Source organism: Salvelinus fontinalis, chromosome 17 (genome assembly GCF_029448725.1).
Source record: "Salvelinus fontinalis isolate EN_2023a chromosome 17, ASM2944872v1, whole genome shotgun sequence".
Classification (NCBI taxonomy): Eukaryota; Metazoa; Chordata; class Actinopteri; order Salmoniformes; family Salmonidae; genus Salvelinus; species Salvelinus fontinalis.
Genome location: NC_074681.1, coordinates 26,375,377 through 26,401,535, shown reverse-complemented (window position 1 = coordinate 26,401,535; position 26,159 = coordinate 26,375,377). Strand labels below are relative to the sequence as shown.

The window sequence follows — 26,159 nt, the reverse complement described above, 5'->3', positions numbered from 1 at the left end:
CGCTGATCCTCAACACGAGGGCCTCTCAGGGGTGCGTGCTCAGTCTCCTCCTGTACTCCCTTGTTCACCCACAATTGTGTGGCTCCTGAACAGCGTCTACCCCCAAGCCAAACGACTGCTGAACAGTTAATCAAATGGCTACCCTGACTATTTGCACTGTATTACTTTTTCCTTTTATTTATTTGTATTTATTTTTTGTCTTACTTTTTAACTCTGCGTTGTTGGGAAAGGGCTCGTAAGAAAGCATTTCACGATAAGGTGACAAATAAAACTTGATTTGATTTGAAAAGGTCCTATTTACCAATATTTCAACAAAGACAAACGTTGTATGAAATATGTTGCATCAGTGAATCTATTTAGTTTTGAAGTGGAGATCTCTCTATAATAATTCTCACGATAGCACATTGGTAGTAGTTAGTGACAACTATCAAAGCTAAGCAAGGCAGGGCTTAGTAAAACCCTGCTTGGGACACTGAAGAGATAGCTGTAGAGAAATCAGTTCTCCAGCAGGAGGTGCTGGTCAGCCTATATATCACTTTGAAGATCTGACGCTATTTCAAAGGCACAAATTCAATCTATTTTATACAAGGTTTGTCTATGTTGAAAATTGGTTACCATGATGACATAATCCTGTGTTTGAAATTTCACACTCAAACAACTGTTTAAATTGATGACTTTTTGCAAATCCGATGTATTTTACGTGTAGATTCCACGTCACAATACGTTGACAAATGACAACGTAGATTCCACCAGTTTGTGTCCAGTGGGAGGTCTTCAGGAAATGTTAGCACAGGTGAGAGGAGAAAACAAATGGTTCTTGTTATATGCAAAGTTGCTTCATGTTACTTGCTTTTAATAGCTTCAGTAAAGATTTACGTCTGGAAAGCCAATTCTATGTGGACGCGTCATGAATTGCTCTCGTCCTGTGCCAGTGGAGTTTCATAGGGAATTCAGGAGCCAAAGGGGCCTTCCATCATGCCACAAGGAACTTCATGTCACTAGACTGGTAGGCCATAAACATCTCAAGATAGAATGGCTCCTGAATAGAGCAGGTGGACAGGTGGTGAGAAATGCAGCTACTGGGGGTATTTTTATGGTGCTTGCTTTTTATGAGATAATACGCCTACATTCAGTGCATTTAATTTTCAGTGACAATATCCAATGTCCTCATGTAAGGTGGCCCAACACTTCCATGCCATGTAGGTGTCAATTACACAGAAGCCAACATTTCTCCCTGGACAAGTTTATGTTTAGTGCATAGCACCACCTTGTGGGCAAGGCTGCATGGTACTGAATGAAACAGAAAATAAAGGTAAACTCAGACCCTGCTGGTTCGCATTCTGAACAGAAAATAAAGGTAAACTCAGACCCTGCTGGTTCGCATTCTGAACAGAAAATAAAGGTAAACTCAGACCCTGCTGGTTCACATTCTGAACAGAAAATAAAGGTAAACTCAGACCCTGCTGGTTCACATTCTGAACAGAAAATAAAGGTAAACTCAGACCCTGCTGGTTCGCATTCTGAACAGAAAATAAAGGTAAACTCAGACCCTGCTGGTTCACATTCTGAACAGAAAATAAAGGTAAACTCAGACCCTGCTGGTTCACATTCTGAACAGAAAATAAAGGTAAACTCAGTAAACTCGCTGGTTCACATTCTGAACAGAAAATAAGTTTGATGAAAAATGACACATTTCTGTAAATATGATATTTGATAGGCATACTACCTTTGCCAGTCATCCACTGAAGGCTTTTGAGAGCATTCAGATTCTTTCTAATCTGACAAACTCTGGACCCAAGAGAGGATTAAGGTGATGCTTGTTTTCTCAGTTCCCGGAATAACAACTTTCTACTCTGAAAAGGCCATTACGCTGCTCAAAAATCTATGATTTGCTCTATAAAATGACAAATATAGTGACTTTAGTGACTTTAATAGGTGTTTATTTTGCTCTGTCATAGTCACAGTAACATACAATGCATTCGGAAAGTATTCAGACCCCTTGACTTTTTCAAGAGTTTGTTACGTTACAGCCTTATTCTAAAATTGATTAAACTCATTTTTTTCCGTCATCAATTTACGCACAATATCCCATAATGACAAAGTGAAAACAGGTTTTTATAAATCAGAAATACCTTATTTACATAAGTATTTTTGCTATGTACCTTTGCTATGAGACTCGAAATTGAGCTCAAGTGCATCCTGTTTCCATTGATCATCCTTGAGATATTTCTACAACTTCATTGGAGTCCACTTGTGGTCAATTCAATTGATTGGACATGATTTGGAATGTCACACACCTGTCTGTATAAGGTCCCACAGTTGACAGTGCATGTCAGAGAATAAACCAAGCCATGAGGTTGAAGGAGAGCTCAGAAACAGAATTGTATTGAGGCACAGATCTGGGGAAGGGTACCAAAACATTTCTGCAGCATTGAAGGTCCACAAGAACACAGTGGCCTCCATCATTCTTATGGAAGAAGTTGGAAGAAGTTTAGAACCACCAAGACTCTTCCTAGAGCTGGCCGCTTGGCCAAACTGAGCAATCGGGGTGGAAGGGCTTTGGTCAGGGAGGTGACCAAGAACTCGGTCTGACGGTCACTCTGACAGAGCTCCAGAGTTCCTCTGTGGAGATGGGAGAACCTTCCAGAAGGACAACCATCTCTGCAGCAATCCACTAATCAGGTCTTTATTGTACAGTGGCCATATGCAAGCCACTCCTCAGTAAAAGGCACATGACAGACCGCTTGGAGTTTGCCAAAAGGCACTCTCAGACCATGAGAAAAAGATGCTCTGGTCTGATGAAACCAAGATTGAACACTTTGGCCTGAATGCCAAGTGTCACGTCTGGAGGAAACCTGGCACCATCCCACCGGTGAAGCATGGTGGTGGCAGCGTTCATGCTGTGGGGATGTTTTTCAGAGGCAGGGACTGGGAAACTAGGTAGGATTGAGGGAAAGATGAGCGGAGCAAAGTACAGAGAGATCCTTGATGAAAACCTGCTCCAGAGCATTCAGGACCTCAGACTGGGCCGAAGGTTCACTTTCCATCAGGACAACGACCCTAAACCCACAGCCAAGACAATGCAGGAGTGGCTTCGGGGCAAGTCTCTGAATGTCCTTGAGTGGCCCAGCCAGAGCCCGGACTTGAACCCAATCGAACATCTCTGGAGAGACCTGAAAATATCTGTGCAGCAACGCTCCCCATCCAACCTGACAGAGCTTGAGAGGATCCGCAGACAAGAATGGGAGAAACTCCCCAAATACAGGTGTACCAAGCTTGCAGCGTCATACCCAAGAAGCCTTGAGGCTGTAAAGCTGCCAAAGGTGCTTCAACAAAGTACTGAGTAAAGAGTCTGAAAATTTATGTAAATGTAATATTTCAGGTTTTTTTATTTTATACATTTGCCTTTATACAACTGTCTTTGCTTTGCCATTATGGGCTGTTTTGTGTAGATTGATGAGGGAGGAAGAAAACAATTTAGTCAATTTTAGAATAAGGCTGTAACGTAACAAAATGTGAAAAAAGTCAAGGGGTCTGAATACTTTCCGAATGCACTGTAAGTCAAGATGATCTTGAATAATGATACATTGTAGAGTTATGTGTAGCATATTTGACAAGTCTGTGTTGAGATGATAAACATGGATAATCACGCATATTCAGTTTTTAGTGATTTCTGTCGGTTAAAGAAATGTGTTTGCCCCTGTTTTTGTTTTAGGTGGGGGTTGATGAGAATAGACTGAGCAGTTATTGATTAAGTTGTGTGATTCAGTTCTTGACATGACATCTGTTTGACCAACTGCCAAGTGTGTCAAAGTGGAGCAGTGTTATTGTGAGTAGCCTAAATTACCATGGTTGCTTAGGGAATGTAACCTAGGCCTGCACTAGGGGCCAGGGGTTGAAGAAAATAGTCGACCTCTTAATTGAAGAAAATAGTCAGGCTAAGGGCTCTCTGATTCATTCTCTCGGCTTTATTAATTCAGTATTTGAGAGCCATTATGAAAGACCAAGAAAGGAAGTGAGAATATGATTGACTAAATGTAAAATATAACTAATATCTGAAGGCCTACTCTTATATAGAACAGGTGCTTTCTTGCAGGGTCAAAGTGGTAGCTTTGATCAGATCAGATGATATAGGTGGTTAATGGCCACCAGAGGCTCCAGTTGCTCCATGGTTTGATTGAGAAGAAGCAGGCACAGACATATTTCTGACAGTGCCCAATTCTGAGTGGACAGAGGTTGAGATGCATATAGTGATATTGAATTCTAAACAATGCTTAATCTGAAACGTATTTGGCAAAATAAGCCTAATGTAGGCTATTATATTAAAGACTTACAACGTTTGTTGCACTTTCTGAATTAGTCTAATCGTTTTCAGTCGGCTATGGCATTTATGGGTTTACAACCATAAAGGCACTTCTTTCACATGATTACTAATTTCACTGTTGCTGAACCATGTCCATTTTAGAAAACGAAATGTGAGAATGTAGGCTATTTGTTCAGGTTGACATGCAGGCTACATGTTTCAGTGTATAAAAACATCATTTATTGAGGCAACACTATGTTCATCCAAGAAAATATAACAGTCAGTTCACATTTGCACATAACGATCATCAACAGTTTTCTTCTCAAATGTTTAGAAATAAATTCTTCACAGATTGTTCACACTATCCTAGACGACTAAATTCGACTGGTTCATGATAGGAGGAAAACATAAGAGAATAAATAAGAATATACATGTATGGCTCCAGTGCCCAAAAGTATTTCCATCTTTAAGAGCATTCATTTGTGTCTTTGAAATGGACAAATAAAAACGACTCAAGTCTCAACTTTGGGACATTCCAAGAGGATGGAAGGAGTTTCTGTCCAGCAGCAATGTCCCTATGTGGTATAGAATGTCTGAGTACCAGTGTATTCCATCTCTCTGACGTATGTCCTCGCGCTTTTTGACTAGATCTGTGAAGGACATCAACGCGTGCCCCAACCGGACTGGCGCAAAGGCCCAGTGCGCCCATTTGTGGTCCTCGATTACCGCGTAACAGCTCGCCAAAACATGGTCAACTATGATGGTTCCTTGTGAGGTTACTGGGGCATAAGATCCCTCGTATTCTTCCACGTAAATCCTTTCCACAGTGACTGCCTTCAGGTGGTCTACGGCCTCGTCCACAACAAACACCTGTTGCCCAGGTTTTACATTACTGGCAAACACTGCAGTCATATCGTCATCCGTAACGTTACTGGTGATGAAGACCAGGTGAGCCGGGGTCAGTCTTAACTTTCGGTTGGGCTTCTCTGTTTCAAAAACATAAAATTCTCGTCTTGACACTGGATCTTGGTCCAAGAACATGAGGAAATCGCTGGACACAATATTTCCTTCTATGTCTGCTGCTAACACCTTGTCGCCCACCTCCAGTTCTTTTACCAGCTTGCTTCGACCATCCTCGAGGAGAACTGAGGCGGATCCAGGGAAGCAGCCACCCGACTTTGCGGCAACTGAATTTTCTGGAGAAGAGCAGACATAAAGAGTTAATAAATAACTACTTTGGACCAAGTAACTATTGCCATACAATTCTAAATGTAAACTGAATGACCTGGACAAATATAGGGCTTACTGCTCTAACAAATGGGGTAGGACAGTTGACATTCCAACATGGGTCACAAGTATTGTCTTATAACTGTGTAATAACAAGGGACTGCACTAGGCCTATCGAACAAACCCTAACAAATAAATTGTTTTCTTGACATAGCAACGTGCGTAATAAACAGTGCATGAACGGTTGAGGAAGTAATTTATACTATTTTTTTTACATTAGAAATTTACATCAAAATATTATATTATTATTATTACTATTAATTGTTCGTTCGTTGTGTTTACCTGCTTTCACAGAGCAATGAATATGGGCTTTGGATTCATAATTGACCCAGTCGAATCCTGCCTCCACCGCGAGCCGGGATAACATTCCATATTTGCTCTTATCTCTGTCAGAGGTGGTAATATCTACAGCCCTTCCTTCATAGTGTAAAGATTCTTCGAAATGGTGTCCATCCTCGTCCCAGCCTTCTGTCACGCGCAGCTTCACTCCCGGCCACTGATTCATGACTGAAATAGCCAAAGAGTTCAGTTTGTCCTTACATCTCTGAAAAGCATAAATAGATCATTGAGATGTCAGGAAACACAAGGGGTTAAATTGGAGGGTTACACACACACACACACACACACACACACACACACACACACACACACACACACACACACACACACACACAATATATATATGTATATAGCATGCAACTAAAGACAGAGCTTTATTGATTGTATATAGACGCATCTGTTCCAATATACGTTTTTATTAATGTACATTTTTCGATTTGAAAAGAAACGAATAAACATTTTAGAAAAGTTATAGATGCTTATGGATTATCGAGTGACGCTGCGAATCTAAATTAATTAATTATCCCTAGTCTATCTCTCTCTCCCTCTCTCTCTCACTCTCTGCGCTTGTGTGTGTGAAGAGAGGGATGGGGGGGGGGGGGGGGGGGGGGGAGCAGTCCATAATACAAGTTTATCATAGCCTAACATTAACTGTCTAGAACCAGCCCCTTTAATAAGTGGTAGCAGTCGTGCGCATGGCATCCATAACGACGTGTCTTAATTTTCATGCTCCGATAAGCCCAACTGGAGACATAGGGCAGAACTGTCCATAGACAAAAAGAGTCCGATATGGTGCACAGTTTGTTTGAAATTGTTTAAAATCTATATTATACATAGGTATGCATAGTAACCATAAAGGTACATCATAAATATTGAACAACTGTCACTTCAAATTGAGCGTCATTCGTTGTTCTCGTGCCAAATGATCATTCACCCACAATATACATCTTAATGCTCTTTCTCACTATAGCCTACCTGTGTCATAAGTCTGTCAGCATTAGTGTTTTCCTCATCTTTGAAAATAATGTCAGGATTGTAGTTTGGTGTCAGGTCTTTAAATCTTTCAGAGTTCCTTGTGATCTTCCCTTCGTATTTGCCACTGGCCCCAAGGGTCTTCTCCGCCACGTTGGGAATGAACTGCTTGTAAGCCAAAGGCTTCAGTTTTTTCGGATGTCTTTGTTTTCCATATCCCTTGCCTGGACCACAGGCCAACCCAGCGGATGCTAGAAACAGGCAGATGAAGCCCAAGAGCGCAATTCTTATCAGTATAAGCATCACGTCCATTGGATTAATTGTATTGAGGTCCCTGTTGTGTAGGCTGGCTATATCCCCTCACTTATCTCGCAGTCTCTCACACTCTACCCTGTATCAGTGTCCTCGTTTTTCTCTCTCTACTCTAGGAGGCTATCAAACGACCGCTACCAAAGCAGGTGCCGTAATGACAGTTTGATGTCGCTGCCCTCAGAGCACATTGGAGCTGTGTTACTGCTGCTGCTTCAGAAAACCAGTCCAGACGCATATGAATGGGTTTGCTCCATTCTGTTCTATACTAGTGCTCTATATTAATGATAGCTCATCAATGTATATCAAATAAAGAACGTGATTGGCTCCACTTGACAAACCGTTTTTTCTCCATGCTATTCGAATAGAAGGTTTGACAGTGTCAATAGGCCACTCATTAACAGTAATTCCTGAAACGTTTACTTACTTTCTTTTTGAGAAATGTATATTTCATATGTGTCTGTATTTTCTTGTAATCACAAGAAGTGGCATGCAGGCTAGTCAAAGAAAACATTTGTTTTAGTGCTGGTCTGGAATAAATGTCTGCATACACTTTAGCTCTGCAGGACCAAGGTTGATGACCATACCATTTAAAACACATGAACTGTAGACATAATGGTCTGGATAGAAATGTCTATGCAGGTTAGTTGCACCAAGATGGTATGCAAGTCACAATACATTAAGCTAAGGAGGGTGTGAAGTGAGGGAGACAGTAAGAATATGCGTCCCAAATGGCACCCTATTCCCTATATAGTACACTACTTTTGATCACAGAGTCCTGGTCAAAAGTAGTGCATTATATAGGGAATAGGGTGGCATTTGGGACATAGACCGAATGTTCCTCAATGGGGATTAACATGTAGGAGAGTTTATTTCTATCTCCTATTCTCTCGTAAGTATGTTTTCTTCCCTGCTGCTGGACTACTGTGCCTATCACCACCAGTTTTCACATGGCAAGCATCTGTAGTCTAGGGCCAGCTGAACGTTATGGGTCAGCAACTGCCCTTCCACCAATGATATCCGCTAATTGCAGTGTGACAGTAGAATAAGTGAATGGGATTTCTATGATCATCTCTATGTGGTTGACATTTCAGAAGTGTTCTTGCACCCAAATTGAAGTGTGTAAAATAATAAGCCCCACATAATTTTCTCATCTGTAGTGGATTTGTTGAACAGTGTAGTTTTTGCCCCTTGTCCCATTGCTGTCGTTTGCTTGGTCGTGGTTTGCATTGGTTGCAGAAAAATGGCATGAAAGTGAGCAAAAACTCACCCACTTGTCACATTACAGAGCAAGACCCTCACAGGAACTGCACTCAATATAAAGAAATGTGTTCATGAGTAGTACAAAATGTGGTTTAGCAGTGCAAATCAGAAAATGGCTATAAGGTGAATACAGTTGGCTGCATGTTAAAGCCATAGAGTAGTACAGGCAGGCCTACATGCTTCTATTAATAAAAAAAAACGATCCAATAGCAGCAAGGCATTGCATTACCGAAACACACAATATACGGTATAGCACACTGTAATATCTCAGTATTTCTCAATTACATAGTGTTTATGTTTTTTATTGAAGTGGCAAGGACATCATTTGAGGCAATTAAGAGTCAGAACTCAGGAATGAATTGTTAAAATGTTTGGATTAGAATTAACATTGAGATCTTAATCCTGATCCTCAAACTATGTTAAGAGTCTTAGAAGGACTCAAAATACTCAAACCGTAATATTTTCAAATGGGGACACTCTTTCGTATACTGGTGGTGGTACATAAAAACACATGGGATGAAGGTCAAATAAAATAAATGTAAGAATTGAGTGCAAGGATCTCAAGCATTCTAGGTTGGATTCTGCCTATGGAATCAATAGAATGGTTGGACCATTGCAACCATGACATCCTACAGACACATACAGTTTCTTGGTCATTCAAACTCAAGTCTACCTTATAAAAGTCTTTTAGCATGAGGAAAGTCATACTACATTCTTGTCGCCACTGTTGGCACAAAAAAAACAGATGAAATCAATCTCGATTAAAGATTAAAGAGGACAGCCTCAATTTGTCGGAGCATGGACTCTACACGGTGTTGAAAGCATTCCACAGGGATACTGGCCCATGTTGACTCCAATGATTCCCATGGTCATGTCAAATTGGCTGGATGTCCTTTGGGTGGTGGACCATTCTTGATACACACAGGAAACTGTTGAGGGGGAAAACCCCTATAGCGTTGCAGCTCCAACTGGGTGAAAATACAATTTAGGAACCGATTACAACCCAAATGGAACTACTACAGATGTCGGATTTTAAATTGAGCCAGTTTGATACAGCAGGAAAATAATCCTGCAGCAACACGAAATGTGAATTATGATGTGGATAATAATTCATGGACATTTTGTAGGGTTGATACATTTTTCATAAGGGAAAATCAAGTCTGAAATTTCAAAGTGAAAAGTACAACATCAGAATTCTTTTTAAACCTCAAATAAGTTACTGCATTGCAAGAAAGTTCTCCTGCAACAGGGTGATCCAATTAAGATCCTACATCTTTATATAATCGTCCAGTCCTTTAAACAGCATCAACACATATGCAGCGCTCCTTTCCATTGCTACTGGCCACATGTATCCATCGTGGACCAGGATGAAAATGAACACATCCATTTTAACAGAATGAGTGTACACCATGCAACACCACCAACAGAACCATGATGTTCGACAGCCACAGCAAACTGTGAAATTACAAAAGTATCCTTTAAATATCCTGGCAATTTATCAGTTATCAACCGATCATGTTTTGAAACTACTTCATCCTTTCTTTTAGTTAAGTGTAGAATTCCACAGTGTCTGTAACCCTTATTAACAGGTCAAAAATGTTAAGCTGTTTCCATGTTGTTTTTTCCTTCCTTCACCATAATCCTGTATCCAAATGAAAGTGCAAGTGCTTGAATATTCTCAATAACCAAAATACATTCTTCTGCATTGGTAGATTGACACTAGCATCTCCAGCTTCGAACATCTAATTAACAATTTCTCCATATCTAGTTGACTAATATCTCTAATTTTCACTTATGTGCTAAATTGCCCACTGGGAGACAGAAAGGTTAAGTCTTTTTGTTAGGCAATAAAAAAGGCTTAGAGACCATTTGTGTCACCAGGAAATCCGAGTCGTTCTTTTCAATTAGCAGAACAACATGTGAGTGAATGGTCTTCCTGAGGTCAGTCTACATCTGTCCTGGGGGTGAGTCCAAAATGGCACCTTATTCCCCAGCAGTGCACTATAAAGGGCATAGGGTGCCATTTGGGATGCTCCCGGGTCACATGTGATGTCTGTGGTGGCCCTTGGTGGAAAAACATCCTTCTCTTGTCCACTATTTTACAATCTCATTACTTAGCAGAATAATAAGAATTGTTCCAAATTAATGGTAACCTCTTTGAGTGACACAGCATTGTGCTTTTTTTAGGTCTTATTGACTTACAGGTGGGTCATTTGAACATTTCTTTGTACGGTAGTATTTGTAAAGAAATCCTTCTCACTCAGATCTCAACCCACTGGGCATTCAACGTCTATTCTACGTTGGTTCAACTTAAATTCATTGAAATGACGTGGAAACAATGTTAACTCAACCAGTGTGTGCCCAGTGGGAATGGTTCTTAGTTGTTCTGGATGCATATCAAATGCTTCGATACCCTTTCTGGCTGTTCCTTTCTCATATCATCCTCATGTTGTCCTTTTCCGAGCAAATTAATGTTCAGAACCATTCATCCAAGCCAACTGCAATTAAGAGAGGAGACATTGAAGTTCTATTTTCATCAATCAGAACTTGGGTCTGTGGTTAGATCGAACAGTCTATTGCTATAGCAACCACTCTTTGCCATGGAGGAAAGTGGCAGGCAATTCCGCAAGGTGAAGGAAAAGACCATTGTGAGGTGGGTAGGATAGACAGAATCAATAAGGCAAAGGATAATGAAGATTAACTGTGACTTCAGCCTTCCTCTGAGAGATGTCTCCACCTGAACCACAGATAAGGCAAATAGAAAGTGTATGTTCAGTTGGCCTTTAGTCTAGGTCAGTGGTTCCCAACCGGGGTACTAGGACAGCTAGGGGTACTTGGCCTATTCATAAGGGGTACTTGAGAAGACTCATGAGACAATAGACCTACTGGTAAAATGCACACGATGCGGTACTTCAAGGGTGCTCCGGGAAGAGCAAAATTCAGTTGGTGGTACAGTAACCGATAAGGTTGGGAACTACTGATCTAGGTGATATGTGAAAATTATGCCAAAGAGCCTATAAAAACAACTAATCCCTTTGAAAACGGCCTATGTGACATCGATAAGAGTCAGAAACACTTATTTTACTGTCAAAATTAACACAAAGTAGTGTCTTTGTTTGTTGACACAAAGTGTAATGTCAAAGTGGAACAAAAATATAAATATTAAAAAAAGGAAAATAAAACACTAATATATCTTGATTAGATAAGTATTCAACTCCCTGAGTCAATACATGTTGGAATCATCTTTGGCACCGAGTCTCCAAGAGCTTTGCACACCGGTATTGTACAATTTTTGGCCATTATTCTTAAAAAAATATTCAAGCTCTGTCAAGTTGGTTATTGATCATTGCTAGACAACCATTTTCAAGTCATGCCATAGATTTTCAAGCCGATATAAGTCAAAACTGTAACTGCACTTAGGAACATTCATTGACGTCTTGGTAAGCCACTCCCGTTTATATTTTACCATGTATTTTAAGTAATTGTCATGCTGAAATGTGAATTTGTGTCCCAGTGTCTGTTGGAAAGCAGACTGAACCAGGTTTTCATCTAGGATTTTGCCTGTGCTTAGCTTTACTCCTTTTTATCCTAAAAAACTCCCTGGTCCTTGCCGATAACAAGAATACCCATAACGTGATGCAGCCACCACCATGCTTGAAAATATGAATCAATCAATCAATCAAGTTTATTTTATATAGCCCTTCGTATAATCAGCTAATATCTCGAAGTGCTGTACAGAAACCCAGCCTAAAACCCCAAACAGCAAGCAATGCAGGTGGAGAAGCACGGTGGCTAGGAAAAACTCCCTAGAAAGGCCAAAACCTAGGAAGAAACCTAGAGAGGAACCAGGCTATGAGGGGTGGCCAGTCCTCTTATGGCTGTGCCGGGTGGAGATTATAACAGAACACGGCCAAGATGTTTAAAATGTTCATAAATGACAAGCATGGTCAAATAATAATCAGGAATAAATGTCAGTTGGCTTTTCATAGCCGATAATTAAGAGTTGAAAACAGCAGGTCTGGGACAGGTAGAGGTTCCATAACCGCAGGCAGAACAGTTGAAACTGGGACAGCAGCAAGGCCAGGTGGACTGGGGACAGCAAGGAGTCATCATGCCCGGTAGTCCTGACGTGTGGTCCTAGGGCTCAGTTCCTCCGAGAGAGAGAAAGAAAGAGAGAAGAAGAGAATTAGAGAGAGCCAAGATGTTCAAAATGTTCATAAATGACAAGCATGGTCAAATAATAATCAGGAATAAATGTCAGTTGGCTTTTCATAGCCGATCATTAAGAGTTGAAAACAGCAGGTCTGGGACAAGTAGGGGTTCCATAACTGCAGGCAGAACAGTTGAAGAGTGGTACTCAGTGATGTTTTGGGTTGGATTTGCCCCAAACAAAATGCCTTGTATTCAGGACGAAAAGTTCATTTCTTTGTCACATTTTTTCAGTTTTATTTTATTGGCTTATTGCAAACAGGATGCACGTTTTGGAATATTTTTGTTTTGTGCAGGCTTCCGTATTTTCACTCCGTCATTTAGGTTAGTATTGTGGAGTAACTAAAATGTTGTTGATCCATCCTCAGTTATCTCCTATCACAGCCATTAAACTCTGTAATGGTTTTAAAATCACCATTGGCCTAATGCTGGGATCCCTGCGTGGTTTTCTTTCTCTTTGGGCAAAGTGAGTGAGGAAGAAAAGGGCGCCTGTATCTTTGTGGTGACTGGGTGTATTGATACACCATCCAAAGTGTAATTAATAACTACACCATGCTCAAAGGGATATTCAATGTCTGCTTTTTTCTACCAAGATGCCTTACTTTGCCAACCATTGGAAAACCTCCCTGGTCTTTGTGGTTGAAGCTGTGCTTGAAATTCACTGCTGACTAAGGGACCTTACAGATAATTGCATGTGTGGGGTACAGAGATGAGGTAGTCGTTTAAAAATCATGTTAAACACTATTATTGCATACATAGTGAGTCCATGCAATTTATTATGTGACTTGTTCAGCACATTTTTACTCCTGAACTTATTTAGGTTTGCCGTAACAAAAGGGATGAATACTAATTGCTTTTCATTTTTTATTAATTTGTAAACATTTCTAAAAACATAATTCCACTTTGACATTATAGGGTATTGTGTGTAGATCAGTGACACAAAATCTAAATGTAATCAATTTTAAATTCAGGCTGTAACACAACAAAATGTGGAAAAAGTCAAGGGGTGTGAATACTTTCTGAAGTATTAGGATGCTGCCATGTAGGCTGTTTCATATGTAAGGCTCCTTGCAGAGCTGTACAAGGCAGAATCCTGATTTATAAGCATCTGGCTGTTATTGGATCTGATCAGCCTGCCAGGAATAAAGCTCACGCCCTAGATCAGATATGCATCTGCCTATAAAGCACTTTGACAGCTAATCTGCCTACAAGGAGCCTTACCTATAAAACAGCCTACAAGGCAGTACCCTGACTTATCAGCAACTGAGGCTGAAATTGAATCTGATCAGCCTGTCAGTAATGGAGCTCACCCACTGTAAATTAAAATATTATCTACAAAACATGGTGTCCCTTATAACTATAGTTATGCAAGCTAACAAGACTACCAAGCTACCTAGCTAGCTCACAAGACTAGCCAAGTTAGCTGCGTTGTTCCTTGCATGTGATTGGCTGTGGTCTTGGGGGCAGCCTGGGAGACAGGGTTGCCTCTCGGGCTTCGTTCAGGGCTTATATGCCCAGGAGTACATTGCAATCAACGCAGCCACAGGGCTCCTTAATGAGGTGGTTATTGTGCAGCTGAACAAATTAATGAAATGTGTGGTACTTTTGATTATCTCGTGATCTCGATAAAACAACTTTTATAATGTCGTGATCACAAGAAAATTATCTTTTGTTATCCAGTAATCATGAGATAAATAAGTTGTGATCTCAACATAACAAGGGAATTTATTTATTTATTCATATGTCCGTCTGGACTTCCGTACAAATCAACCCAGGGCCATAGAGAAACACGCCACAGCTGGTTGCAAAGTGTAACGGTGTCATCGGCCTGAATATAATCCAATCTGGAGCCAGTCAGTCTACATCTGTAAAGCCTAGAATTAACTTCCAAATGAGATTACCTTATTTCTCGAGGGACGATGACAATCGTTGACCCTGTTTTTCTGTTCGACCAAGTGCACAGTTGGGTGCCAGACTGATCCCCTGATCATGAAGGGATGCCGGGAACTACCAGAAGGAGCAAAGGTGGGCAACATAACATGTCCTGAAATGTGATTGCAATGGTCTAGCGACCTCCAAAAATAATTTTGTTCACTGTTCACTTGCTATTTTTACAGGTTGTCAGACAATACCTCAGAATAAAAGTGTGTCATGCGACACAAGTACAGTTGTGAAACCTCCTCTGTTTATGCCATTCTCCCTCGACTCCTATGAAAGGACATACCATCATAGGAGTCGAGGGAGACTGGCACCAGTTAGCCTTTTATGCTAACCACGAGCTAGGCCCATATGCCAGCTAATTCTAGGGCTACAATACCTCTTTTGCCAATTGGCCTGGACCCTTTGTTGTCGATACGGAGAACCGTCGATCCATCATGACTGGTCTGCCAACGTTGTTGCACGATGTGGTCTCAACGGGCTTCTCTGTTGCGATGTCACCGAAGACCCATCTTCTTGCCCCGGCCTGCTACCTTTCTAGGCGCCGTGTCTCCCACTTGCCTAGCGTAATACTGACTACTGAACGGCTCCCTGACTCACCTATTGCTGTTCTTTGGACCCTATGATCACTCGGCTACACAGCTGATGTCCCCTGGACTGTTTCAATAACACGGCACCTCATTTTGTTTATCTGTCGTTCCCAGCCTCGAATTCAGGTCCTGTATGTACCTAACTGACCCGCTCTGCCCATTCATCGCCATTTACCCGTTGTTGTCTTAGCTCTCCCGATCAACACCTGTGACTCTCTCTAATGTCAATATGCCTTGTCTGCTGCTGTCTCGGGAAGTCCTTATTGTTTTATTTCACCTTGCCTTAGATAGCTCTTTTGTCCCACCACCGACACATGCGGAGACCTCACCTGGCTTAACTGGTCCCACCAGAGACGAAACCTCTCTCATTGTCACTCAATGCCCAGGTTTACCTCCACTGTACTCAAATCCTACCATAACCTTGTCCGTACATTATGCCCTGAATCTATTCTACCAATCCCAGAAATCTGCTCCTTTTATTCTCTGTTTCCAACCCATTAGACGACCAGTTCTTATAGCCTTTAGCCGTACCGTTATCCAACTCCTCCTCTGTTTCTCTGGTGATGTAGAGGTTAACCCAGGCCCTGTAGACCCCAGTACCACACCTATTCCCCAGGCGCTATCATTTGTTGACTTCTGTAACCGTAAAAGCCTTGGTTTCATGCATGTTAACATCAGAAGCCTCCTCCCTAAGTTAGTTTTATTCACTGCTTTAGCACACTCCGCCAACCCTGATGTCCTAGCCGTGTCTGAATCCTGGCTTAGGAAGGCCACCAACAATTCTGAAATTGCCATCCTACAACATTTTCCGCCAAGATATAACTGCCAAAGGGGGAGGGGTCGCAATCTACTGCAGAGATAGTCTGCAGAGTTCTGTCATGCTATCCAGGTCTGTGGCCAAAAAATTTGAGCTTCTACTTCTAAAAATCCACCTTTCCAGAAATAAGTCTCTCACTGTTGGCGCTTGCTATTGATCCCCCTCAGCCCCCAGTTGTGCCCTGGACTCCATATGCAAATTTATTGCCCCCCATTTATCTTCAGAGTTTGTACTGTTAGGTGACCTAAACTGGGATATGCTTAACACCCCGGGCCGGCCTACAATCTAAGCTAGATGCCCTCAATCTCACACAAATGATCAAGGAACCTACCAGGTACAACCCCAAATCCATAAACACGGGCAACCTCATAGATATCATCCTTACCAACCTGCCCTCTAAATACACCTCTGCTGTCTTCAACCAGGATCTCAGTGACCACTGCCTCATTGCCTGCGTCCGTAAAGGGTCCGCTGTCAAACGACCATCCCTCATCACTGTCAAATGCTCCCTAAAACACTTCAGCGAGCAGGCCTTTCTAATTGACCTGGTCCGGGTATCCTGGAAGGATATTGACCTCATTCCGTCAGTAGAGGATGCCTGGTTATTCTTTAAAAGTGCTTTCCTCACCATCTTAAATAAGGATGCCCCATTCAAAAAATATAGAACTGAGAACAGATATAGCCCTTGGTTCACTCCAGACTTGACTGCCCTTGACCAGCACAAAAACATCCTGTGGCGTACTGCATTAGTATCGAATAGCCCCTGCGATATGCAACTTTCAGGGAAGTTAGGAACCAATATACACAGGTAGTTATGAAAGCAAAGGCTAGCTTTTTCAAACAGAAATTTGCATCCTGTAGCACAAATTCCAAAAAGTTTTGGGACACTGTAAAGTCCATGGAGAATAAGAGCACCTCCTCCCAGCTGCCCACTGCACAGCGGCTAGGAAACACTGTCACCACCGATAAATCCACGATAATCGAGAATTTCAATAAGCATTTTTCTTCGGCTGGCCAAGCTTTCCACTTGGCTACCCCTACCCCGGCCAACAGCTCTGCACCCCCCACAGAAACTTGCCCAAGCCCCCCCCCCCCCTGCTTCTCCTCCACTCAAATCCAGATAGCTGATTTTCTGAAAGAGCTGCAAAATCTGGACCCCTACAAATCAGGTGGGCTAGACAATCTGGACCCTCTCTTTCTAAAATTATCTTCCGCAATTGTTGCAACCCCTATTACTAGCCTGTTCAACCTCTCTTTTGTATCGTCTGAGATACAAAAGATTGGAAAACTGCCGTGGTCATAGACCTATATCAATCCTCCCCTGCCTTTCTAAAGTCTTCGAAAGCCAAATTAACAAACAGATCCCCGACCATTTCAAATTCCACCTTACCTTCTCCGCTATGCAGTCTGGTTTCCGAGCTGGTCACAGGTGCACCTCAGCCACGCTCAAGGTCCTGAACGATATCATAACCGCCATCGATAATAGACAGTACTGTGCACCCATCTTCATCGACCTGGCCAAGGCGTTCGACTCTGTCAGCCACCGCATTCTTAACGGAAGACTCAACAGCCTTGGTTTCTTAAATGACTGCCTTGCCTGGTTCACCAACTACTTCTCAGATAGAGTTCAGTGTGTCAAATCGGAGGGCCTGTTGTGTGGACCTCTGGCAGTCCCTATGGGGGTGCCGCAGGGTTCAATTCTCGGGCCGACTCTTTTCTCTGTATATATCAATGATGTCGCTCTTGCTGCTGGTGGTTCTCTGATACCCCTCTATGCAGACGACACCATTCTGTGTACTCTGGCCCTTCTTTGGACACTGTGTTAACAAACCTCCAGACGAGCTTCAATGACATACAACAATCCTTCTGTAGCCTCCAACTGCTCTTAAATGCTAATAAAACTAAATGCATGCTTTTCAACCGACCTCTGCCCGCATCTACCCGCCCGTCTAGCATCACTACTCTGGACGGTTCTGACTTAAAATATGTGGACAACTACAAATGCTTAGGTGTCTGGTTAGACTGTAAACTCTCCTTTCAGACTCACAATAAGCATCTCAAATCCAACATTAAATCTATAATCGGCTTCCTATTTTGCAACAAAGCCTCTTTTACTCATGCTGCTGAAAATCCCCTCGTAAAACTGACTATCCTACCGATCCTTGACTTCGGCGATGTCATTTACAAAATAGCCTCCAACACTCTACTCAGAAAATTGGATGTAGTCTATCACAGTGCCATCCGTTTTGTCACCAAAGCCCCATATACTTACAACCACTGCGAAATGCATGCTTTCGTTGGCTGGTCCTCGCTTCATATTCGTCGCCAAACCCACTGACTCCAGGTCATCTATAAGTCTTTGCTAGGTAAAGCCCCCCATTATCTTAGCTCACTGGTCACCATAGCAACACCCACCCGTAGCACGCGCTCCAGCAGATTTATTTCACTGGTCACCCCCAAAGCCAACTCCTTCTTTGGCTGCCTATCCTTCCAGTTCTCTGCTGCCAATGACTGGAACAAATTGCAAAAATCACTGATGCTGGAGACTTATATCTCCCTCACTAACTTTAAGCATCAGCTGTCAGAGCAGCTTACCGATCACTGCACCTGTACACAGCCCATCTGTAAATAGCCCACCTAACTACCTCATCCCCATATTGTCATTTATTTTTGCTCTTTTGCACCCCAATATCCCTACTTGCACATCATCCTCTGCACATCTATCACTCCAGTGTTTAATTGCTAAATTGTAATTATTTCGCCACTATGACCTATTTATTGCCTTACCTCCCTAATCTTACTACATTTGCACACAATGTATATAGATTTTTCTATTGTGTTATTGACTGTTCGTTTGTTTATCCCATGTGTAACTCTGTGTTGTTGTTGTTGTCGCACTGCTTTGCTTTATCTTGGCCAGGTCGCAGTTGTAAATGAGAACTTGTTCTCAACTGATCTACCTGGTTAAATAAAGGTGAAATAAAAAAATAAAAAATAAATAAAATCATGACACCTCTGATCTTTACCCGAGTTACTGCCCTGATGACACAGACAGGTTAATCAACAACGGCAGGTAATGTATGTTATGTGAAATGTTCCAAGCAGATACATCTAGTCGGGTCATTTTGGTTGTGAAGTGCATTAGCGAAAAGCTTTGTGCTTTCTTTTGAACCAAATGGAATTTACCATTTGGTTGTCTGTAATTTCACCCTGTCAAAGGCCCTCCTAGTCAACACCACCTCATAAGATGGCCTGCTGCAGTTTTGTATTTGTATTTATTATGGATCCCCATTAGCTAAGGCAGCAGCTACTCTTCCTGGGTCTAGCAAAATTAAGGAAGTTATACAATTTTAAAAACATTATAATACATTCACAGATTTCACAACACATTGTGTGCTCTCAGGCCCCTACTCCACCACTAACTCATATCTACAATACAAAACCCATGTGCATGTGTGTGTATAGTGCATATGTTATCGTGTGTGTATGCATGTGTCTATGCTTATGTTTGTGTTGCTTCAAGGTCCCTGCAGTTCCATAAGGTGTATTTTTATCTGTTTTATAATCTAATTTATTACTTGCGTCAGTTACTTGATGTGGAATAGAGTTCCATGTAACAAATAGTTAAAGAGCAGCAGTAAAATAACAGTAGCGAGGCTATATATAGGGGGTACCGGTACAGAGTCAATGTGTGGGGGCACAGGTTAGTCGAGGTAATTGAGGTAATATGTACATGTAGGTAGAGTTAAAGTGACTATGCATAGATAACAGCCAGAGAGTAGCAGCAGCATAAAAGAGAGGGTGAGGTGAGGGGGAGGGGGGGACAATGCGAATAGTCTGGGCAGCCAATTGATTAGCTGTTCAGGAGTCTTATGGCTTGGGGGTAGAAGCTGTTAAGAAGCCTTTTGGACCTAGACTTGGCCCTCCGGTACTGTTTGCTGTGAGGTAGCAGAGAGAACAGTCTATGACTAGGGTGGCTGGAGTCTTTGACAATTCTTAGGGCCTTCCTTGACACCGCCTGGTATAGAGGTCCTGGATGCCAGGAAGCTTGGCCCAAGTGATGTAATGGGCCGTACGCACTACCCTCTGTAGTGCCTTGCGGTCGGAACTTGAAGCTCTCAACCTGCTCCACTACAGCCCCGTCGATGAGAATGGGGGTGTGCTCGGTCCTCCTTTTCCTGTAGTCCACAATCATCTCATTTGTCTTGATCACGTTGAGGGAGAGGTTGTTATCCTGGCACCACACGGCCAGGTGTCTGACCTCCTACCTATAGGCTGTCTCATCGTTGTCAGTGATCAGGCCTACCACTGTTGTGCCATCTACAAACGTAATGATGATGTTTGAGTCGTGACTGGCAGTGCTGTCATGGGTGAGCAGAGAGTACAGGAGAGGACTGAGCATGCACCCCTGATGGGCTCCCGTGTTGAGGATCAGCGTGGCGGATGTGTTGTTACCTACCCATACCACCTGGGTGCGGCCCATCAGGAAGTCCAGGATCCAGTTGCAGAGGGAGGGTCCATAGCTTAGTGATGAGCTTGGAGGGCACTATGGTGTTGAACACTGAGCTGTAGTCAATGAATAGCATTCTCACATAGGTGTTCCTTTTGTCCAGGTGGGAAAGGACAGTGTGGAGTGCAATAGAGATTGCATCATCTGTGGATCTGTTGGGGCGGTATGCAAATTGGAGTGGGTCTAGAGTTTCTGGGATAATGGTGTTGATGTGAGCCATGACCAGCCTTTCAAAGGACTTCCTGGCCACAGACGTGCATGCTACGGGTTGGAAGTCATTTAGGCAGGTTACCTTCATGTTCTTGGGCACAGGGACTATGGTGGTCTGCTTGAAACATGTTGGTAATACAGACTCAGTTAGGGAGAGGTTGAAAATGTCAGTGAAGACACTTGCCAGTTGGTCAGCGCATGCTCAGAGTACACGTCCTGGTAATCCGTCTGGCCCCGCAACCTTGTGAATGTTGACCTGTTTAAGGGTCTTACTCACATCGGCTACGGAGAGCGTGATTACAGTCATCTGAAACAGCTGATCCTGTCATGCATGCTTCCGCGTTGCTTGCCTTGAAGCGAGCATAGAAGTAATTTAGCTCGTCTGGTAGGCTCGTGTCACTGGGGAGCTTGCGGCTATGCTTCCCTTTGTAGTCTGTAATAGTTTGCAAGCCCTGCCACATCCAACGAGCATCTGAGACGGTGTAATACGATTCAATCTTAGTTCTGTACTGATGCTTTGCCTGTTTGATGGTTCGTCTGAGGGCATAATGAGATTTCTTATAAGCGGCCAGGTTAGAGCCCCGCTTCTTGAAAGCGGCAGCTCTACCCTTTAGCTCAGTGCGGATGTTGCCTGTAATCCATGGCTTCTGGTTGGGGTATGTACATATGTTCACTGTGGGGACGATGTCATCGATGCACTTATTGATGAAGCCAGAGACTGATGTGATGTACTCCTCATTGCCATCGGAAGAATCCCAGAATATATTCCAGTCTGTGCTAGCAAAACAGTCCTGTAGCTTAGTATCTGTGTCATCTGACCACTTCTTTATTCATTGAGTCACTGGTGCTTCCTGCTTTAGTTTTTGCTTGTAAGCAGGAATCAGGAGGATAGAATTGTGGTCAGATTTGCCAAATGGAGGGCGAGGGAGAGCTTTGTACGTGCCTCTGTGTGTAGAGAAAATGTGGTCTAGAGATTGTTCCCTCTGGTTGCGCATTTAACATGCTGGTAGAAATTAGGTAAAACAGATTTAAGTTTCCCTGCATTAAAGTCCCCGGCCGCTAGGAGCATCACCTCTGGATGAGCTTTTTCCTGTTTGCTTATGGCCTTATACAGCTCATTGAGTGCTGACTTAGTGCCTGTATTGGTTTGTGGTGATAAATAGACAGTTACGAAAAATATAGATGAAAACTCTCTTGGTAATAGTGTGGTCTACAGCTTATCACGAGATACTCTACCTCAGGCGAGCAAAACCTTGAGACTTCCTTAATATTAGATTTCGTGCACCAGCTGTTGTTTACAAATATACACAGACAGCCTCCCTTGTCTTACCGGAGGCAGTTGTATTTTATCCACGTCGTCGTTCAGCCACGACTCAGTGAAACATAAGATATTACAGTTTTTGATATAAACACAAGTAGTGATGAAGTCAATCTCTTCTCCACTTTGAGCCAGGAGAGAATGACATGCATATTATTAATGTTAGCTCTCTTCTCTGTGTACATCCAAGGGCCAGCCGTGCTGCCCTGTTCTGAGCCAATTGCCATTTTCCCAAGTCCCGTTTTGTGGCACCTGACCACAAGACTGAATAGTAGTCCAGGTGCAACAAAACTAGGGCCTGTAGGACCTGTCTTGTTGATAGTGCTGTTAAGAAGGTAGAGCAGCGCTTTATTATGGACAGACTTCTCCCCATCTTAGTTGAGGTTTAGGGTTTAGTGAATGATTTGTCCCAAATACAATGCTTTTAGTTTTGAAATATTTTGGACTAACTTATTCCTTGCCACCCACTCTGAAACTAACTGCAGCTCTTTGTTAAGTGTTGCAGTCATTTTAGTCGCTGTAATAGCTGATGTATATAGCGTTGAGTCATGCACATACATAGACATACTGGCTTTACTCAAAGCCAGTAGCATGTTGTTAGTAGTGGCCTAGACAGCTGCCATGGGGAATTCCTGATTCTACCTGGATTATGTTGGAGAGGCTTCCATTAAAGAACACCCTTTTTGTTCTGTTAGACTGACTTGCCTAGTTAAATAAAGGTTAAATTTTAAAAAAGACAGGTAACTTAATCCACAATATAGCAGGCGGTGTAAAGCCATAACACATACGTTTTTCCAGCAGCAGACTATGATCGATAACATTAAAAGCCGCACTGAAGTCTAACAAAACAGCCCCCACAATATTTTGGGGTCGAGAGATGTCCAGTTTGAAGCAGAACATGCAGCATATAGAAGACCATCAAGGGGGCCCTCATGACCATCACGCAGACATGCCCTCACTGTGAGCATTCCTATGAATGGAGCAGTTAGCCACATGTTGGCAACTATCCGGCCAAACTTCACCTGTCGGCAACAGCTTTCACAGGCTCATCATTTGTACAAGTACAGAAGGTAACTCACTTCATTAGTTTGATTCATTTGATAACTCAATTGTGAAACATCATTTTTGTAAACTGATATTATGTGTTGTTTATTTTCTACTTCTTAGATGCATATAATGTCCAAGGCATAACCTAGCCTGGTGGAACCAGCCTGATGGCTGTGTTCACCATTCTATTTCACTTCACATTTTATGATATCTGAAGTGAAATAGAAAGGTCAACGCAGTGATCAGGTTTGTTCCCCCAGGCTAATCATAACCACCATTGATAATGTAATCAGTGCTGTGCTCTGTGTGTGTGTGTGTGTGTGTGTGTGTGTGTGTGTGTGTGTGTGTGTGTTTGTGTGTGCGTGTGTGTGTGTGTGTGTGTCTGTGTGTGTGTGTGTGTGTGTGTGCGCGTGTGTGCGCGTGTGTCTGTGCGTGCGTGTGTGTGTTTGTGTGTGACTGACAAGTATCTTTGATGAGGGGCCAGGAGCTGATCTACGCTGCTGTGCCCATCAATGGAGCTCTGGCAAAGACCTCACCTCCAGCCTCACTTCTTGCCTGCGCACCAACGATCTTAATTTTTGGTCTTAATCAAATGTTCATGTTAGGCATAAGGTTAGCAGAGAGGTTAAGGTTAGGGTTAAGGTTAGGGTTAGGTTTAAAATCACATTATATGATGAAAAAGAAATAAGAAGAAATAAGCATGGTTTAAGACTTTGTGGCTGTGGTAACTAGTGACGAATCTCCAAAACGTACCCTGGCCAAAGCCGGACAACACATGTTCCTTCATATCTGCTGAACCAAACATGATACATTTTATATTGTTGGAAAGTGAATCTAATGCTGGAAAGTGAATCTCAGTTTGGGGGTAATGTCATCAATCTTTTTTGAATAAACCATTTTTTATTCTGCATCACCAAAAATGTACGGAGTCAGCCATTGACACCAAGCTAAAGAAGGAGCAAGCAGGACTCTGAACTTCCCCATTCTCACTTCATAGACTTCAAGGCTTTTGGTAGTATACATGGTGACACTCTCTTGAAGATCTTGTCATCCGATTGAATACAGTTGAAGTCGGAAGTTTACATACACCTTAGCCAAATACATTTAAACTCAGTTTTTTTCCCATTTCCTGACATTTAATCGTAGTAAAAATTCAGTTAGGATCACCACTTTATTTTAAGAATGTGAAATGTCAGAATAATAGTAGAGAGAACGATGTATTTCAGCTTTTACTTCTTCCATCACTTTCCCAGTGGGTCAGAAGTTTACATACGCTCAATTAATATTTGGTAGTATTGCCTTTAAATTGTTTAACTTGGGTCAAATGTTTCGGGTAGCCTTCCACAAGCTTCCCACAATAAGTTGGGTGAATTTTGGCCCATTCCTCCTGACAGAGCTGGTGTAACTGAGTCAGGTTTGTAGGCCTCCTTGCTCGCACACGCTTTTTCAGTTCTGCCCACACATTTTCTATGGGATTGAGGTCAGGGCTTTGTGATGGCCACTCCAATACCTTGACTTTGTTGTCCTTAAGCCATTTTGCCACAACTTTGGAAGTATGCTTGGGGTCATTTTCCATTTGGACGACCCATTTGCGACCAAGCTTTAACTTCCTGACTGATGTCTTGAGACGTTGCTTCAATATATCCACATACTTTTCCTCCCTCATGGTGCCATCTATTTTGTGAAGTGCGCCAGTTACTCCTGCAGCAAAGCAACCCCACAACATGATGCTGCCACCCCCGTGCTTCACGGTTGGGATGGTGTTCCTCGGCTTACAAGCCTCCCCCTTTTTCTTCCTAACATTACGATGGTCATTATAGCCAAACAGTCTATTTTTGTTTCATCAGACCAGAGGACATTTCTCCAAAAAGTATGATCTTTGTCCCCATGTGAAGTTGTAAACCGTAGTCTGGCTTTTTTGTGGCGGTTTTGGAGCAGTGTCTTCTTCCTTGCTGAGCGGCCTTTCAGGTTATGTCGATATAGGACTCGTTTTACTGTGGATATGGATACTTTGGTACCTGTTTCCTCCAGCATCTTCACAAGGTCCTTTGCTGTTGTTCTGGGATTGATTTGCACTTTTCGCACCAAAGTACGTTCATCTCTAGGGAACAGAACGCATCTCGTTCCTGAGCGGCATGACGGCTGTGGTCCCATGGTGTTTATACTTGCGTACTATTGTTTGTACAGATGAACGTGGTACCTTCAGGCGTTTGGAAATTGCTCCAAAGGATGAACTAGACTTGCGAAGATCTACAATCTTGGCTGATTTCTTTTGATTTTCCCATGATGTCAAGCAAAGGCGCACTGAGTTTGAAGATAAGCCTTGAAATACATCCACAGGTACACCTCTAATTGACTCAAATGATGTCAATTTGCCTATCAGAAGCTTCTAAAGCCATGACATCACTTTCTGGAATCTTCCAAGCTGTTTAAAGGCACATGTATGACATGTGTTAAGTATGTAAACTTCTGACCCACTGGAATTGTAATGTGGTGAATTATAAGTGAAACAATCTGTCTGTAAACAATTGTTGGAAAAATTATTTGTGTCAAGCACATAGTAGATCTCCTAACTGACTTGCCAAAACTATAGTTTGTCAACAAGAATTGTGTGGAGTGGTTGATGCATATTGAGCTTGTTTGATGTTACATCGACTTCTAGTGCAATCACGCTATACAAATGTATGAAATGTGTTCAGTGTTTTCACTGTCAACACTAAAAAATATCAATAGTTCAGATTTACCACCACTTAGACCAATTTCCACCCCCATCCAAAAGTATACAAAATCATTGAAATGACGCTAGTAAGCTTGACAAGAACCATAATGATGAGCAACCTATTCAAATGTGCCAACGTTGACACAAGTTCCTCACACTCACACACCCAAAACTCACAACCACAGGATTTTTACTCAGCTATAGTATAGCAAGTATTCCACACCTCGTTCCTCTGTTGAGTCTTGTCTCATGTTCTAGAGCAGGAAATATAACGCTTCCACCAAAGTAAAACAATTTAGACAGAAAAAACCTTTCAGCAAACCTTTTC

General features: G+C 42.4%; 1 protein-coding gene across 1 annotated transcript; it reads right to left on the bottom strand.

Moving 5' to 3' along the window:
• Positions 1-3,950: 3,950 nt before the first annotated feature.
• On the bottom strand, positions 3,951-7,428 carry shhb (sonic hedgehog signaling molecule b). The gene is made up of 3 exons (XM_055867768.1): positions 6,905-7,428; positions 5,873-6,134; positions 3,951-5,499 (listed from the first exon to the last, which is right to left on the bottom strand). Exons 1-3 carry the CDS (start codon positions 7,211-7,213, stop codon positions 4,823-4,825), a joined length of 1,248 nt encoding a protein of 415 aa, XP_055723743.1. The 5' UTR covers positions 7,214-7,428; the 3' UTR covers positions 3,951-4,822.
• Between the last annotated feature and the right edge of the window lie 18,731 nt (positions 7,429-26,159).

Coding starts and splice junctions, on each gene's coding strand:
- shhb (XM_055867768.1), bottom strand. CDS start 7,213: ATGGACGTGATGCTTATACTGATAAGAATTGCGCTCTTGGGCTTCATC. Junction 6,135..6,904: donor CTGACAGACTTATGACACAG/GTAGGCTATAGT, acceptor TATGCTTTTCAG/AGATGTAAGGACAAACTGAA. Junction 5,500..5,872: donor TCATTGCTCTGTGAAAGCAG/GTAAACACAACG, acceptor GCTCTTCTCCAG/AAAATTCAGTTGCCGCAAAG.